Here is a 16,826-nt window from a genome sequence, read left to right as displayed (position 1 = left end):
AGGTATAAATTTGATTAAAGATACTCATATAAAAACAATATACCAAAAATAATACAAATAAAGTTGTACATTACATTGAAATATCCTCATACCAAATCAATAAATGAAAAAAAAAAGATCAAGCTTTACATTACCATTGCAATTTCCTCATATCAACACAACATACCTAAAATAATACCAAAGCTGCAAATTACATTCAAATTTCCTCACTCATACCAACACAACATACCTAAACATCGTCATACCAACACAACATACGAAAAATAATACCCCTGCTGTAAATTACATTCAAATTTCCTCATACAATAACAATACGCAAACTACATACCAAAACATGTTATTGTTTTGGACTTAGCAACCAACATAAAAACAGCATACCATTGTACTAAACTTAGCAACCAACATACCAAAATAAAGTTTGATTGTACTAAACTTAGCAACCAACACACCAAAACATGTCATTGTACTAATCTTAGCAACCAACATAGCAAAACAACATGTGATTGTACTAAACTTAGCAACCAACACACCAAAACAACATGTCATTGTACTAATCTTAGCAACCAACATAGCAAAACAACATGTCATTGTACTAAACTTAGCAACCAACACACCAAAACATGTCATTGTACTAATCTTAGCAACCAACATAGCAAAACAGCATATCCTTGTACTAAACTTAGCAACTAACAAACCAAAACGACCTATTTACATGTCATTATACATAACACCTAACATACCACAACCAACATCGTAATAATTTACAAGTATAAAACATCTGCCTATGGCTTCCAATCTGGATTTTTTCGTTTCCTCTTGGCCTCCATAATTTCTATTCCTTTTTGTACTGTTCTCACAATGCGCTTTCCTTTCACTTGGTTTGACGATGAAGAAGCATTTGCATCACCTCTGCCTGCCACAGACGGCGTTCCACCACCCCTTGCTGCCCCACCCCTGCGTACACCACCCCTGGCTGCAGCACCCCTGGCTGCAGCACCCCTGCGTACACCACCCCTGGCTGCAGCACCCTTGGCTGGACCACCCCTGGATGCACCACCCGTTGCTGCCCCACCCCTAGTTACAGTTGAACCAGTTGAACCACCTCTTGTTAATGGGCCTTTTCTTACAGATCCTGAAATTCGGCCACCCCTAGTCAATGGCCCTCTTCTTGCAGCAGTTCCAGTTTGACAGTCATCTTCAGTTAAGTCAATGTGTATTGGGCCAGTGTTTTTTTTGGGAAAACTGTGACAAATACCAGCTATTCGATCCGAATGGCGAGTCCTTGTTGCAGGCCCTCCTATGGACAACTTAGGAAATAGTAGATCATCTAGATCATCTGTTAAGGGTCCAAGTGGGTCACCCCATGATGGAGGTAGTTCAATACCTGCACCAAATCCATGTTCAAGTATAGCTGGTCTACGTGGAGATGAGCCTTGGCCTTCACTAGCAACTCCAGTTGCAGGTGATACGCCCTCTTCATCAGCAGCTGCAGGAGGGGGTGATACTCTTTCTTCCACACCACCACCGGCGGGTGGGAAATCTTTGCGTACATGGGCAAATCCGGGGGGGGGGGGGGGTGTGTGCTCTCGCTCGTCAACAAGATGCGGGATGTGGATTTCCTTTCTCTTGGAATGTGCACCAACACTTGTAGATGCTTTGCTCTTTGATATGCCCTTCTTCTTTATATGTAAAAAGAAACAATAAAAATAAAACATATCAGAAAATAAGTTACATAAAAGACAAGACAATTATGAGGGTTCAAAACAAAAAAATAAATAGAAATCATTTGTTTGGGATACTGTTTTTAACTACCTTAAAAATAGTAGCCGACTGTGGACCAAGTAGTCCACCACACAATTCCCTAAGCAAAGACATTTCCTGCTAAAATAACACAAAATTTGTTTTAGCACAATTGGAACAACAAATTGTTAAATGGTGGACTACAATAATACCAAAACACTTAATAAACTAAATACAATAATACAAAATAATTAAAGTACCTTCTCCGTAACTTTTTGTTTCCCTTTGGTCCCTTTAGGTGTACTGTCGCCATCCCTTTGTGACTACACACATAATAACAAAACTATATTTAGTATCACAAGCATACCATGTATAAAAGTAAATAAATACGATTTCCTTCAAGTACCTTCTCCAAAACTTTTTGTTTGCCTTTGCTCGCATTAGGTGTACTAGAACCAACCCTATGTGACTGCACACATAAAAACGAAAATAGGTTTAGTATCACAATATTACCATGTATATAAGTAAATAGGAACTCCTTCCACTACCTTTTGCACAATTGTTTGTTTGCCTTTGCCTTTTGTCGCTTTAGGTGTTTTCAACCCAACACTTCGTGACTACACACACAACATCAAAAACAAGTTTAGTATCATGCATAAGAACGAACTATAAATATTATAAAACATATGTTTATTAAATATGAGCTATATGTATGAGAAACTTACAATTGGTGTATCCGACTTCTTGCTATTGGATGCTTCACTTCTATTGGTTGGACATGCCCTTTTATTGTGTCCAACCCCGTTACACTTCCCACATCTCATTCGCGCTCCGTACTTCCTCATCCGATATGGATTTCTTGGGTCCCTGCTCTCATCGGGTGCCCTTCTCCTTAGCTTCTTTGGTCGACCCGGGGCAATTCTTCCTCTTGGAGGCTCCAACTTATCATGACTTGTTTTTATCCACTGTTCCTCACTGGGCATTGGGTATATTACTGGAGCATATGCCTTCTTGTAGACCTCAATAGTAAAGCACTCATCAACATAGTCTTCAGGGTCCCCACAATCATAGAGTATAGCTGCCACTGCATGGGAACATGGGATTCCAGTAATTTCCCACTGCCTACAACCACACCTTCTTCTACCAAGGTCTACCACATATTGTCTATTATCCGGACAAGTAACTTCAAACATAGAATCACCAGCATACTGTGCAATGCAGTCAATTGCTTGCAACCCAATTTCTTCCAACTTTGCAGCAATCCTGGGGGTTAACTTCCCAGTCAACTTCTTTATCCCTTCCCTCTTAACTTGATATCTCCGCATCAGCTTCTTCCGTATCATCTCCAACATGGTCAACATGGGCTTCTCACGGGCCTTCAAAATATATGAGTTGAAACACTCACAGATGTTGTTGACTAGGAGGTCGCACTTGGGGTAGTCACTAAACCATGCCCTAGACCATGTACTAGGGTCAATCTGACTCAAATATTCATACGCGGCTTCATTCATCTTCTTCAACTCTTCCATATGATCATTGAATTCATATTCTGTGTATGAAGAGGCTGCAGACCACAACTGTTCCTTCAGTGCCAACCCTCGATGCCCCCCAATGTCTCTAAAGTTGGCATATAAATGCCTAACACATATTCTGTGATCAACCATGGGCATAACAACCTCAAAAGCTGGCATTAGACCCTACCAAAAAAAATATATATATATATATTATGTTACCAAAACAGTTGTCAAACAAATTGCATGAATATTTAAGTTGTGAACAAGAAAACAATTTACCTTCTGTCGATCTGAAATGAATGTAGGCCTAGCATGCCTGTCATGGGTACCAAGATCATAGACAAGGGTTTCAAGGAACCAAATCCAGCTGTCTTTAACCTCGGCTTCGACAACCGCAAATGCAATTGGGTACATGTTGTTGTTCCCATCCCTTCCAACTGCAGAAAGGAGTTGGCCCTTGAACGGTCCTTTTAGGAAGCACCCATCTACCCCAATGATCGGCCTGCAACCCTCCAAAAAGCCTTTCTTCATGGCAGCCAAACAAACATATAGTCTTCCAAAATTTGGAGGCAAATCGGGGTTTGGTCTATCAACTTTCATAACAACACAGCTTCCACTATTAGTATGCCTCAAGGTTTCACAATAGTCCCACAACCTACCATATTGGTCCTCAAGATTCCCATACAATCTTTGTTTGGCCTTCCTCCTAGCTCTGTACATTATACTTGGGCTCACATCAACACGCCATTTCTCCTTCACTTCATGTTGGATTACATCCAACGGCATGTTCGGCTGAACCCTAAACTTGTCAATGAGATTCTGTGCTATCCAAGAAGAGTTGACAATGGTGTTTCGGTATTTTCGACCACATATGTGTTTAGACTGTACTGATCTTACTTGAAATGATTCTTCATCAGGCATCTTCCTTCCATACACCCTGTACTTACATTTCGCATCCCTGCATACCGCTACACACCTCATTGTTTCATTTTTCGTAAATTTGACATCCTTTCCCCTCTTCACATTGTACACCCTCACAGCTTCCCTAAACATTTGAATGTTTGGGAATTTCATCTCAAGTTTAATGACTGGATCCACTAGATCCATAGCATGAAAGTCGACTGCACGTGCAGATTGTGTTTCACAATCTTCATCACTGATGACTGGCGACGCAAGTATATCACTCCTAGCCATTTCGGAGTTGTCATCATCATCATCATCATCATCCCCTTCACCTCCGAGAACACCAGCATCACCCTCACCCTCATCATTATCATGTTCATCACCTCTATCATCATCACCCTCACCCTCATCATTATCATGTTCATCACCTCTATCATCATCACCCTCACCCTCATCATTATCATGTTCATCCCCTCTATCATCATCACCCTCGTCATTACCTCTATCATGTCCATCGCCTATAGCATCCTCACCCTCTTCAACACCTCTGTCATCCCCATCCTGTTCCTCTTTCTGACTATTTGGTTTTGTATTTGATGGTCTAGCCCCACTATCAATGTCATCAAGATCTACATCAAAAAGATCTTCATCATCACTAATCCTATCACGCCACCAAGGGTCATTAGGGTCAACCCTCCCTCCATCCTCATCTTCATCCTCCTCATCTTGTTCATCAACTACACCCTCTCCGAAAGAAACAACAAATAAGTGAACTACGTTATGACCAGTGTGCTTAGCAACCATAAATAGTACATTATGGTCAGATGTAATCAAATGCAAGCCATTGACTAAACTTTTACCAGGTTCTTGAAAAAAGATTAAATCCCCCGACTTGTACCCATAATGTCGACATATGCCTTCCAATTCGAAATATGACAACTCATCAGGGTCAACACTCTCTGTATGTACTGCCACATCACCCCCCACGTACTCACATCCAAGTGTCCTGTTGAATCTACCACCATGGTGGACCTCAAACAATAGCCTTGAATTGGCCATCCTACAAAGTGAAATAAACATTTTTAGTGAATAATTTGATTCAATTGGCCATCCTAAACTAATAATTTGAAATTAATTTCAAACTCAATAACGTGTCACATATAGGCGATGCAATAGAAATCCAATTTTAAGTGAATATAATCACAAGTGTAACAAGGAGATGGAGCATATGATGATGATTTGTAAGTCATATGTTCAAGTCATTCAAGATTGTAGCTTCATTATAAAAACAGAGAGATATGTATAGCCAAACACCAATACTGTTTTTACTTTAAATTCCAACCAAAATCAATATGTGGTTGCTTACATTTGTCCCTCATCCAACTTCCAAGTATATATATATATATGTGTGTGTGTGTGTGTGTGTGTGTGTGTGCATCTCATCCAAATAAAGTTTGATTCACAACATAGAATTGACATTTCCCATTGCAATTTTCAGAAATGGGGGTTCAAAAATTGTGACTCAATTGGAAGAAGTAGAAAAAAAATCCAATTTTAAGTGAATATAATCACAAGTGTAACAAGGAGATGGAGCATATGATGATGATTTGTAAGTCATATGTTCAAGTCATTCAAGATTGTAGCTTCATTATAAAAACAGAGAGATATGTATAGCCAAACACCAATACTGTTTTTACTTTAAATTCCAACCAAAATCAATATGTGGTTGCTTACATTTGTCCCTCATCCAACTTCCAAGTATATATATATATGTGTGTGTGTGTGTGTGTGTGTGTGTGTGCATCTCATCCAAATAAAGTTTGATTCACAACATAGAATTGACATTTCCCATTGCAATTTTCAGAAATGGGGGGTTCAAAATTGTAACTCAATTGGAAGAAGCCTAAACCCTAAAAAAAATTCCCCCCAAAAACCCCTAGAAGATGGTCCAAAATTAATTGCAAAATTGGGGCATACCGACAAAAAATGATGAACCCAAAATATTCAACACTAAACCCTAACCCCAAAACCAATATTGCCCCAAAACCCCAAATAAACAAAAAAGCCTAGTACATGGTCCAAATTACTTGCTAAATTGGGGCATACCGACAAAATATGATGAACCCAAAATAGTCAACAATTCACAATAACCCCAAAACCAATATTGCCCCAAAACCCCAAATAAACAAAAAAGCCTAGTACATGGTCCAAATTACTTGCAAAATTGGGGCATACCGACAAAAAATGATGAACTCAAAATATTCAACACTAAACCCTAACCCCAAAACCAATATTGCCCCAAAACCCCAAATAAACAAAAAAGCCTAGTACATGGTCCAAATTACTTGCTAAATTGGGGCATACCGACAAAAAATGATGAACCCAAAATATTTCACAATTCACAATATTCGGGCATTGTAAACCCTAAACAATTCAACACCCTAAACCCTAAACCCCCAAAACTCCCAATTTTACAAAAAACCCTAAAGTAGATGGTTGATAATTAGTTGTAAAATTGGGGCATACCTAGATAGCAACCGAAATTTATGGGCACAAGTTGTTTGCTTTCTGCTGTCCCCTTTCTCCACGCAATGGGACCACGAACAAGGGACCACGAACGGGGGACCACGAACAACTTCACCGAAATTGTCGCCTGGGTGTTGTCGTGATGTGTCGTGTGGGTGGGGTAGAAACGAAAGGAGACCACGCGATTTGCTGCTTCAATACACGAGGGGACCACGCCTTTGGAACTTTCTTCTTCACCTTGTCGTGCTTCCGTGGGGGTGTGTGGGTTTGTTTGGAGGGAATGTCGAGCAAAGTGTGTGGGTGGGGTTGAAAAGGGGTTGGGTTCATCATGTAATATTACTGAGGGCTAAATTGGAAGGTTTTGAGTGAAAATGTCACGTGAGGAGCACGTGCGCCGAGTTCCGTCCATTTAAACGGAAAAAACAAACGGAGGGTTTAAATTGTCAAATTTTGAAACTTCAGGGGGGTAAATTGCCACTTTTTGAACTTCGGGGTTAAAATTGCAAAACCCCTGAAACTTCAGGGGGGTAAAATGCATTTTCCCCTATATTTTATTTCCATAAGATACATATGAGATACTCACTCCTCTCGAGTGTGGGTTACATACTCTAATTTAGATCATAAAACATATCCACATTTTTCCTTTGAACAAAGATGCATTGGTGTTTTTAGATAAAAATAGCATACACAAGAGTAATGACTCTTTAGCTTCTAGAAGTATAGGCCTATAAATGTCCAAACAGAATCCATGGTTCAATCAACAATGAAAGGAAAAAAAAAAAAAAATCAAAACCCTCACCAGTTTGGGTATTTTCCTTCATAAAACACTCACCATGTAATTGAATTAAGCTTATATGAAAAGTCCATTGCTTGATATACTTTCCAAAACGAACTTCTTTGTCCTCAATCATTCAATTGTTGCTCATTGCTCTTGTTGAAATAGTGATGATGCATAAATAAGAGCAGAAGCAATATGGAAAATAACGCAAATAATTTTACGAGTGGTTCGATATTAGACACTTATGTCCACCACTCGAAATACCGCTAAGGGATACATTGTGCTCATTAACTTTATTTGTCTACAATACAAAGGTTCCTATTTATAGGGTAATGTCTAAATACAAATATAGTAATCAAATACTCCTTATTTGATTACAATTCCAATATTTAATTACAATTAGCCCATAAATAAATAATATTTCAATATCAACCTAATTATGGAATATATGAAAAATATCATATATTTTCCGTATATTCTAACATCCCCTCAAACTCAAGGTGAAAGATTCTGGAACCTTAAGTTTGAAATCAGAAACAATGATGACGACAACGGTGGTGGAGGCCGGGAATGGGCCGTAGACGACGGCGGCTAGTGGCTGGCCAGTGATGGCACTTGGTGAATGCAAAAGGGCTGACAACGAGCCAAAATTCAAAAGGAGCCGACAATGGGCCAAACTCAAAAATGGGCTGCAATAGGCTATGGCTGACAATAAGCCAAACTTCAAAAGAGGTTGACGATGGGCCAAAATCCAAAAGGTACTGACAACAGGCCATGGCCGACAATGGGCCAGACACCACAAAGGGGCCAACTTGGGCCATATTCCAATAAATGGGCCAACTTGGGCCTAAAAACAAAAGAAATAAGCCCACTTGGGTGGTTATCAGGTTGGCACACTGAACCTGAGTCGCGCACGTCGCGCTTCATGTAGTCCACTTGGACCGCTTCTTCTTCTTCTTCTTACAAATTCGGATTTGGTGTGGGCAGCTGCACTATAGGACTATGAGCTTAGCTGATGGCTCGTAATATGGTGTGAGGGAGTGTATGGGAGGGTAGATATGCTTGACTAATGAGGAAGGATTCAATGCAGTTTGTAATATGGTGTGGGGGAGTGTATTGGAGGGTAGATATGCTTGACTAATGAGGAAGGATTTAGTGCGGCCGTCTGCAAGACCAAGTTTGTGACTATGGTCTCACGAGCAAGGATCTAGTACGGCGATGTACACCACAAGGTTGTAAGCCCAATTTTGCAGATATGATTCAGTGTGGGCGTATGCACTGGAGAGGTTGTGAGCATAGATGCAGATTGCGCCTAACACCGTACACGGTGGGGACTGGAACCAAAGGAATGTCGGCGACAATGGAGAGCTCGGACTGATGATGGCCGGCGTGTGTAGGTGGACGAAGAGGCTTATTGGACGACGTGGATCCCAGTGATGAGGCCGGTGGTGGCAGGGATGACGGCCGGCATCGTCTGTTCGGTAGAAGCGCGTGCAAGAGAGCTTTGCCAATATAAGCAGCGCATCAGGGCGCATCTATGGCCGGTTTGGGTTGATTTTGATAGGGCTGTGTAGATCGACAGCCTCTAATCCTGGATCTAGTCTCCTTCTCTGAAAACAAGTGAATGGGGTGTGGAGGCCAGCAGCGGAGCGTGGTGTTTTGGTAGAAATTCATGGTGGTGCGTGACGGAGCGTGGGCCCTTGTATGGAGGATTTTCAGAAAAATCTAGGTTGATTGCCAGCAGATTTATCCTATGGCATGAGTCTCGATGCAATTAGAGGGTTGTGGTGGCGCGTGGCTGAACGAGCAGAGATTGTGGGCGACGTGTGACGGCTCGTTAGTGATCTTTTTGGGCTGATTCCGGCGGCTCTGGAATTAGTAGCAGAATATATGGTGGATGGCGTGACTACTAGAGTGTTTGGTGGAATGTGGTGGTGTGTGGCATAACTGACAGAAGCTTTGGGCTGAGTATGGTGGCCAGAGGCGGCGCGTGATGACCGGTGGTGTGTGGTACTTGGAGGTAATGATACAATGAGATTGTTGGAGAGAAGAAAATGTCAATGACCTTTATTAAATGCCACAAGAAAGTAACTCCCATACCATATTGAAATAGTGATGACGCGGAAATAAGAGCGAAAGCAATATAGAAAAAAAAACAAAAAGAACTTTACAGGTGATTCGTTGTTAAACACCTACGTCCATCACTCGGAATACCGCTAAAGGCTACATTGTGCTTATTAACTTTATTTGTTTACAATACAAAGGTCCATATTATATGATAATATTTACATACAAGTATAGTAATCAAATCCCCTTGATTTGATTACAATCTTAATATTTGGTTATAATCAGCCTATAAATAGAGAATATTTCAATATCAACCTAATTATGAAATATATGAAAAATATTATATTTTACGTATATTCTAACATCTCTCTTATTTTTTTCATATACCAGAAAAAGGCACAAAAAGTAACATACATAGTTAAATATATTCTAAACATGTAAATCTACATTACTAAACAGAGTTCAGTAAAAGTCCTTGGAATATACGTAAAATATTATATTTTACGTATATTCTAACATCTCTCTTATTTTTTTCATATACCAAAAAAAGGCACAAAAAGTAACATACATAGTTAAATATATTCTAAACATGTAAATCTACATTACTAAACAGAGTTCAGTAAAAGTCCTTGGATATTGTCAACTGTCATACCTCAAACGCTACATTATTTACCAAACAGATTTTATCACTAAAATGGCAGGGGTATTGTGTACATTATTTCTCACTAAGTCCTTGGACTTACCTTTTTTTTTATTTCCCCACATTATGTATAATTACGCGGTTTAGCTAGCGTAGAAGAGGATACTTTCGGACCGAATCATGGTTGTTGCTCAGGACCTGATTCATGTCATTTTTGAAGATATGGACCCGATATGGATGAAATCGATGAGGGACAATGGAGAGACCATCCAAGCAGAGATGATAGAGATAGTGATCATACTTGCATTACTTAAGATTAGGTGTTAATCTTATTATCTTATTTTAAGACAATGATTTGGGGTCGTAATATTTTGATGATCAATCTTTAACCATACATTTGATGACCTATTTATAATATGATGCTTTATCTTTACTGTAGTGGTTGTGCTTGTGATGTTTAATTATTGCCTTATATTCATATAGTTTAAAGTCTTCCATTGTATTATCTTGTTTATGAGAAATAAAGATTCATGAGTCTTGTCCCGTGAGGGATGTAGGCTGAGAGACGAACTATGGAGTCAATTACCAGTTAGTTGATTTTCACGGGGCATTACACCTTGGGGATGGTTTGGCCACCCCCAAAACAGCCAGGGGTGGCTTCAACCACCCCATGGAGGTGGCGGCCACCCCTTAAGGCAAAATGGGGTGGCTGCCTTTTCCAATTTTTTTTTTTTAAAAAAATTAATTTAATTTAAATTTTTAATGTTTTTAATTTAAAAAATATATTTTTTATTTTTTTAGGTATATGGACATATGTCGAGTTTTTAGGGGCGCTACCATGAATTTTCGTCAATTTTTGGACGAAAGTTTGACGGAAATATTATTTCTGTCTTTATTCATAATCAAAATACCAGCTGCGATACAAAACAAAATTGAGGGGACAAAAATAAAGTTGTTAAACCAAATGAGACAAAAGAGTATTTAACGCATTTTTATAAGAATAATCTAACTATCCGTTCTACTTAAAAATAAATAAATAACATTCGGTTCTGTTTTGGGGGTAAACGAATTGCACCTTTAATATATCCCTGGCAATGGCATTTCTCCAGTCCCGAGTCACGAGCAGGAAACAAAAAGTAACACGTCTAAGAACTCAAGGTTTTCCCCCCACCAGCATGACGCTTTAAGTTGTCTTCTACCTCCACAACAAGACTCGACGTTAACAGGCAATTTGAATCGCAGAAAATCCTCCACATGTTTCCATGGTGATTATTCAGATGGCAACTTAGACATTTGCTCAAAGTTAAAACAGCCCACTTTTTTGCCCATCAGTCTCTTGTTTTGTTTCCCAAAGTTAACATCCTTATTTGTTTGGAAATATCACAATCAAGGGCATGGCGGCAAGCAGATTTCCACCAAAAAACTCATGCAGGCATGCAACAAAGAAAGCACAATATATATGATATGCAGCAAAGTTAGATTGGAAGTTCGGAAGAGAAATCATTCAGCACTTGGTTGAGCCCAGTTGGTAACAGAACGATACAGCCTCTCTGTACAAATATAGAGGTGACTTATATACAAGAATAGCTGATTGTAACTAAAATCGTATGTAGTACTAACATGAAGAATCAAACAGAGGTCAACTTCTCCATCCAACCATACTGCTGGCGGTGGCGGCGGGTTCAGAGCCGGACACAGTCCGCCCGCAGTTATACATACGCTGAATTTCCTCCCTGTACTCCGTCAAAGACTTGTCAGGTATGGCCGGGGTTAGCTCCACCACATCCCCCATCTTCAACTTGAAAGTGGGATCGCTCACCGGCTGATGGTTCAGCCTTGGCCTCAATTCTTCCTTCAGTGGGAAACCATACAGAGCCCATCTTGAACTTCCTCGTCCAGATCTTTCCAATAAATCCATTATGGTCGAGTTTGCAGGAAACTCCTGTACAGACATCTGCAACATTCAAAAAAAAAGCATGTCAACATTTCTTCACTAAACCAATCCACAACGCATGGTGCACTTCTACTTGTTTCCACCTTCGCTAGATTCAGATTGCACAAGGTCTTATCCTAGTTTCATTTTTAATCTCTTATCCTAGTTTCATACCATGTATAAAAAAGAAAAAAGAAAAAAGAACAAATAAGGGTGCTGAAAAGTGCAAATTCAAACACAAACCTTGTCATTCTCAATCATGATCACAAACACAGGCCCATCATGGTCACAGTGCGGCTTATATGAATAGGGGCAATCATCAGAATGAGAAGGGAATGTGCAGGGTGGCCTTTTCGAGTCAGTATAGGCAATGGATGACCGGTCCTGACTCATTGTCTCACACTGCCAGGTGACAACCCATCGAGCCCACTCAATCATCTGGAGCACAAATGAAGAATATTTACAGTCACCTTCCTTATATCTCCAATGAGCTGCAAATCCAAACTCAGCCTGCAAATGCATCTCCTTTGTTCGAATTTGAACTTCAAGTGGAACCATGTCTTCACCCATAACTACCGTGTGCAGAGATTGATACCTATAAGTTATGAAATCAAAGTTAGAAAGGAAAATATCAATGCATACAAGATCACACAACCACTTTTAAGCTATTACAGACCCATTGAACTTGGGACGACTTATGTAGTCCTTGAGCTTTCCAGGTACTTCAGACCACAACTGGTGAACAATCCCCAATGCTTTATAACAATCTTCCTCATTCTCAACAATCACGCGCAGCCCGTGAATGTCATGAATTTCATCCATGGTTAGCTTCTTTCTGCCAAGGAAAGAACACAATCATTAATTAATGTGAATCTGACTTTAACTAATAAAAAGAATACACCATAACTGATGGAATGATAATATCAAAAACAACTTTTCCAAGTATATTTCAAATGAAGTTAGACTTCGTAGTAATTTAAGTAGTTCAAAGCCTACCCTTTAGTTACATGAAAAATGTCTAACAAAACAATAATGAAGTTGCTTTAGTTCAAACTGCATTAGTGGTCCATATTTCATGAAAAATTGACAATTATATGGATCATTGCAGCAGAAGCAATCAAATTTTAGTACCATGCCCAGCCTGGTTGCACACTGATCTATCACTGATTAATGAAGTTTTTATATAAGTATCAGAATAAATAAAGCTAACTGTTCATGTCACCTTTTTTTATTAATTCTACTTGCAAAATTAAGGATGGTCCTGCAAAACATGCTTGGATAACCTTCTCCAGAAATGAAATTTAATTATCCGGGTATCTCTATCTGTGGCCTGTGAGTGAGGGTGTTTTAGAGAGAGAAAGAGAGAGAGAGAGAGAGAGCATACTTCAACATTTTGCAGTAAATGCTGTACAAGCTCTTATGCCGCCCAGACAAGACATGGTAAGAAATAGCTTTACCCTTAAGAGCTTGTTCTAATTTCTCTATAGCAGAAGTGATCATCGCCTCATCAAATGAGTCTACTAGCTTAGAGGACAGTTCTTTGTGCTGGTCTGGATAGAGATGTTTAAAACATAGATTTTCTAGCTGCTCCTTCCAAGTAAAGATTCCCAAACGATTAGCCAAGGGTACAAAGATCTCCAAGGTCTCCTTTGCGAACCTTTGTTGCTTGGCCGGAGGCAATGCATCTAGTGTCATCATATTATGCAACCGATCTGCCAATTTAATCAGGACAGCCCTGGCATCGGCCATGGCAAGAAACATGGTATGCAAGCGATCAGCCTCAACTGTTTTACTTGCTGTATTGTTGTCACGTGCAAGCTTACTCAAGTGACTTAGTTTGGAGACCTGAATAAATGCCATTGATAGTAAATAAAAGCTCGTAAAATCAAAATACAAATAGAATGCATCAACTGATCAACTTTCTAATTCATATAAAGGAAAGAATAGTCACTCGAGTTCCATAAATTATGTCGTGGCACCTCTATATTTCAAAAAAGATATAAAAAATGAAATTACAACCAAACAAACAAAAAGGGAAATAATAAGGGGAAAACTGAGATGGGATCAGAGACACCAGATCTTCAATATTTGTGGTTACCCTCAGAAAATGACAGATAGCAAAATAGCAAATTAAATGAAAATTTATCTCCACCTCAAAACCATGTACAAAATTGATCCACACTTTAGCGTCAACAGTTTCATTTGTACTCCCCAAATCAACAAAGTTTAGTAGATTATCAGTCTTAAAAGCTGGTTTTTACTTATAAATATGAGGGATGCTAAGTTAGGGCCCAATGAAATCTTTCATAACCAGCATGTATAAAGGTGATCATATGACTGCAACAACTAAGCCCCACTATTATTATACAATTTCACAACAAACATAAGAACACAGAATTGTATATATCCTGTTCTATGAGAATCCAAGCGAAATGTCACATCAATGATGCTTCTTTAACTAATTCACAATTAGCTCTTCTATAACCAAATATGGCGTCTATGACACTCCCAGCACATGGTCAGATGCAGATTTTGGAAAACTATAAGCAATCTACAAAATCATTGCTAGCAAATTTTCAAGTTAGCCTCTTAAAACAATTTTTCTGCTTGATAACATAAAATACATGCCAATTTTGAACTGTACAATAGTAAAACCACAACTGCTCTTCATGTGAGAAGATTATTCTTTCTTAAACATCCAACGGACAGTTCCTTTTCGCTACATAAATTCAATACCATATGAAATGGTGAAAAATCAGTCTCTTACCCCTTCGACCAAATCAGTAACCCCAGCTCCAAACGTCCCAAAAATATAGTCATAGGTCATAAAAGAATCATCAAGCGTGTCATGCAAAAGCCCCGCAGCAACCACCGTTGCATTAGCACCAATCAACGCGAGCAGCACCGCCGTCTCCACACAATGCTTCAAATACGGATCGCCGCTGGCACGCATCTACAACAAAAGCAACACGTAAATCTCTCAACCCAAAACACGAAAACCCCCGCAAAATCAAGACAAGTTCCCACTCAAAGCTCAAACAACGAAATAACTCAATTTATCTTACCTGCCCTCTGTGTGCTTTCTCAGCTTCATAGAAGGCCTTAACCACAAAATCATCACAAAAAATTTTGTGCCTCAATTGGGCACCCAACAACAATTCTTTCACATATGGCTTAGAATTCCCCTCCACCTCCATATTGAAAGTCAGTTCCTCCACAAGACCCGACTTTAATTCATCGCCGCCAAGCTCGAAACTCGGCGAATCGTAATCTACGCACGACCCCAAAGCATTCCTTACAAACCCATTAAACAACCCACTTTGGAAACTCATTGGCAGGCTTCTAGCCGAGCCAACCACGCTGCTACTACACGAAATGGGCCCCTGAAACACCGAAACTGGGCTCAAATCCTTCTTTAAACAAGACCCAGTAAACTTGCTCGGCGAATAGCCATAAGAGCTGCTCAGTTCCTTCAATTCTTCACCTCTGTCGTGCCACAAAGAGCTCAATTCCTCGCCGCAGCCGCCACCCGGAAAGTTTGACGAAGACCGCACCGTGGGCGAGGAGAAGAGGCACGAGAGCCCACCGATTACAGGCTTTTGCGACGTGGATGGTGTCGATGAAGCCGAAGACGAAGGCCGAGAGCTCAATTCGAAATCGTACGACGCGTGCGCGTTGATCTGGCATGGGTGCGGTGCGGAGCACACGCTGCTTGGCGGGCTCGCGTAGAGAGCTATGGTTGGGACCGGCATGGCCTTCTTCTTTTGCTTTCGCTTCAGAGTATTGGGTCTCAGATCGCAACAGCCTCAATAGGAGCTCAGACCAAGAAAAGGTATTTAGACAAATGGGGTATTTTCAAGGACCCAGTAATTTTCTCGAGAAACCAAATTGATTTATGTTCAAACCCAAGAAAATTCAAATCAAATTTTGTGCTTTTTTTCGTAAAAGAAAAGGACAGACAAATATAATGTGCTAGGAGACCACGGGAATTTTCAGAATACCCACAAACAAATGATCTAGAATCAGAGACCCAGTTTCCTTTTTTGTTTTTTTTGGAGAATGACCAAGAAATTCAGGAAATTAAATTGAAGTAAGAAATGAAAGAGTTTGATGCCGCAAAAAGGGACAGAAATTTAGCTACAGTAGGTTGAAACTTATAGAAATGGAACACTAATGGAGTTCGAGTGAGAGAAAGGCCCTGAGATTGAGGAAGAATTTACAAACCCTAACCCTAGAATTAGAAATTTCAAGGAAAGAGAGTCTAAGACGGCTAGAATTGCCCCCACAGAGAGAGAGAGAGAGAGAGAGTTCTCCTCTCTGGTAATTGCTTTTTAGAGGCCAGGGGAAACGAAAAGTACAATCACGCGATTGCCCTTGGGATGCAACTGAAATAACGGGAAGGTTCAAGTTCCCCCCTCCTCAATGCTTTCTGTCTCAAGGTAGACTAGGTTGTTTTGTTTTTGGGCCTTTAATCAAACACCAATTAAGGTGGGTTTGTACACGATGATGTTTTTTTGTGGTAAAAAGGTTGCTCAAGAAACAGAAAATAATAAAAATATATATATAAGATAATAATTGGGTGAATGTGAATAATCTTCGGGGTCCATCTAAGCAAAAGCTATTTATTTTTTTATGCATGATTCTCGTTTGGATCATCAAGATTCATATCAAATCTAACCATTACCACCATTGGATCATGAACAAGTTTTTCACCCACAAAAATGT

At 39.8% G+C, this 16,826-nt stretch overlaps 2 protein-coding genes across 2 annotated transcripts; both read right to left on the bottom strand.

The window, feature by feature from the left end:
* Window positions 1–782: 782 nt before the first annotated feature.
* Window positions 783–3,854, bottom strand: LOC148584846 (uncharacterized). The gene is made up of 7 exons (XM_088517527.1): window positions 3,534–3,854; window positions 2,466–3,437; window positions 2,289–2,357; window positions 2,147–2,209; window positions 2,001–2,063; window positions 1,813–1,878; window positions 783–1,679 (listed from the first exon to the last, which is right to left on the bottom strand). Exons 1-7 carry the CDS (start codon window positions 3,852–3,854, stop codon window positions 783–785), a joined length of 2,451 nt encoding a protein of 816 aa, XP_088373653.1.
* Window positions 3,855–11,603: 7,749 nt separating this feature from the next.
* Window positions 11,604–16,435, bottom strand: LOC132186436 (putative GTP diphosphokinase RSH2, chloroplastic). The gene is made up of 6 exons (XM_059600413.2): window positions 15,167–16,435; window positions 14,869–15,054; window positions 13,486–13,946; window positions 12,778–12,936; window positions 12,345–12,696; window positions 11,604–12,122 (listed from the first exon to the last, which is right to left on the bottom strand). The coding sequence occupies exons 1-6, from the start codon at window positions 15,851–15,853 to the stop codon at window positions 11,808–11,810; spliced, it is 2,160 nt and encodes a 719-aa protein (XP_059456396.1). The 5' UTR covers window positions 15,854–16,435; the 3' UTR covers window positions 11,604–11,807.
* Window positions 16,436–16,826: the final 391 nt, after the last annotated feature.

Source organism: Corylus avellana, chromosome 6, assembly GCF_965113065.1.
Source record: "Corylus avellana chromosome 6, dhCorAvel1.hap1.2, whole genome shotgun sequence".
Lineage (NCBI taxonomy): Eukaryota > Viridiplantae > Streptophyta > Magnoliopsida > Fagales > Betulaceae > Corylus > Corylus avellana.
This window is presented reverse-complemented; position numbering and strand designations above follow the sequence as displayed.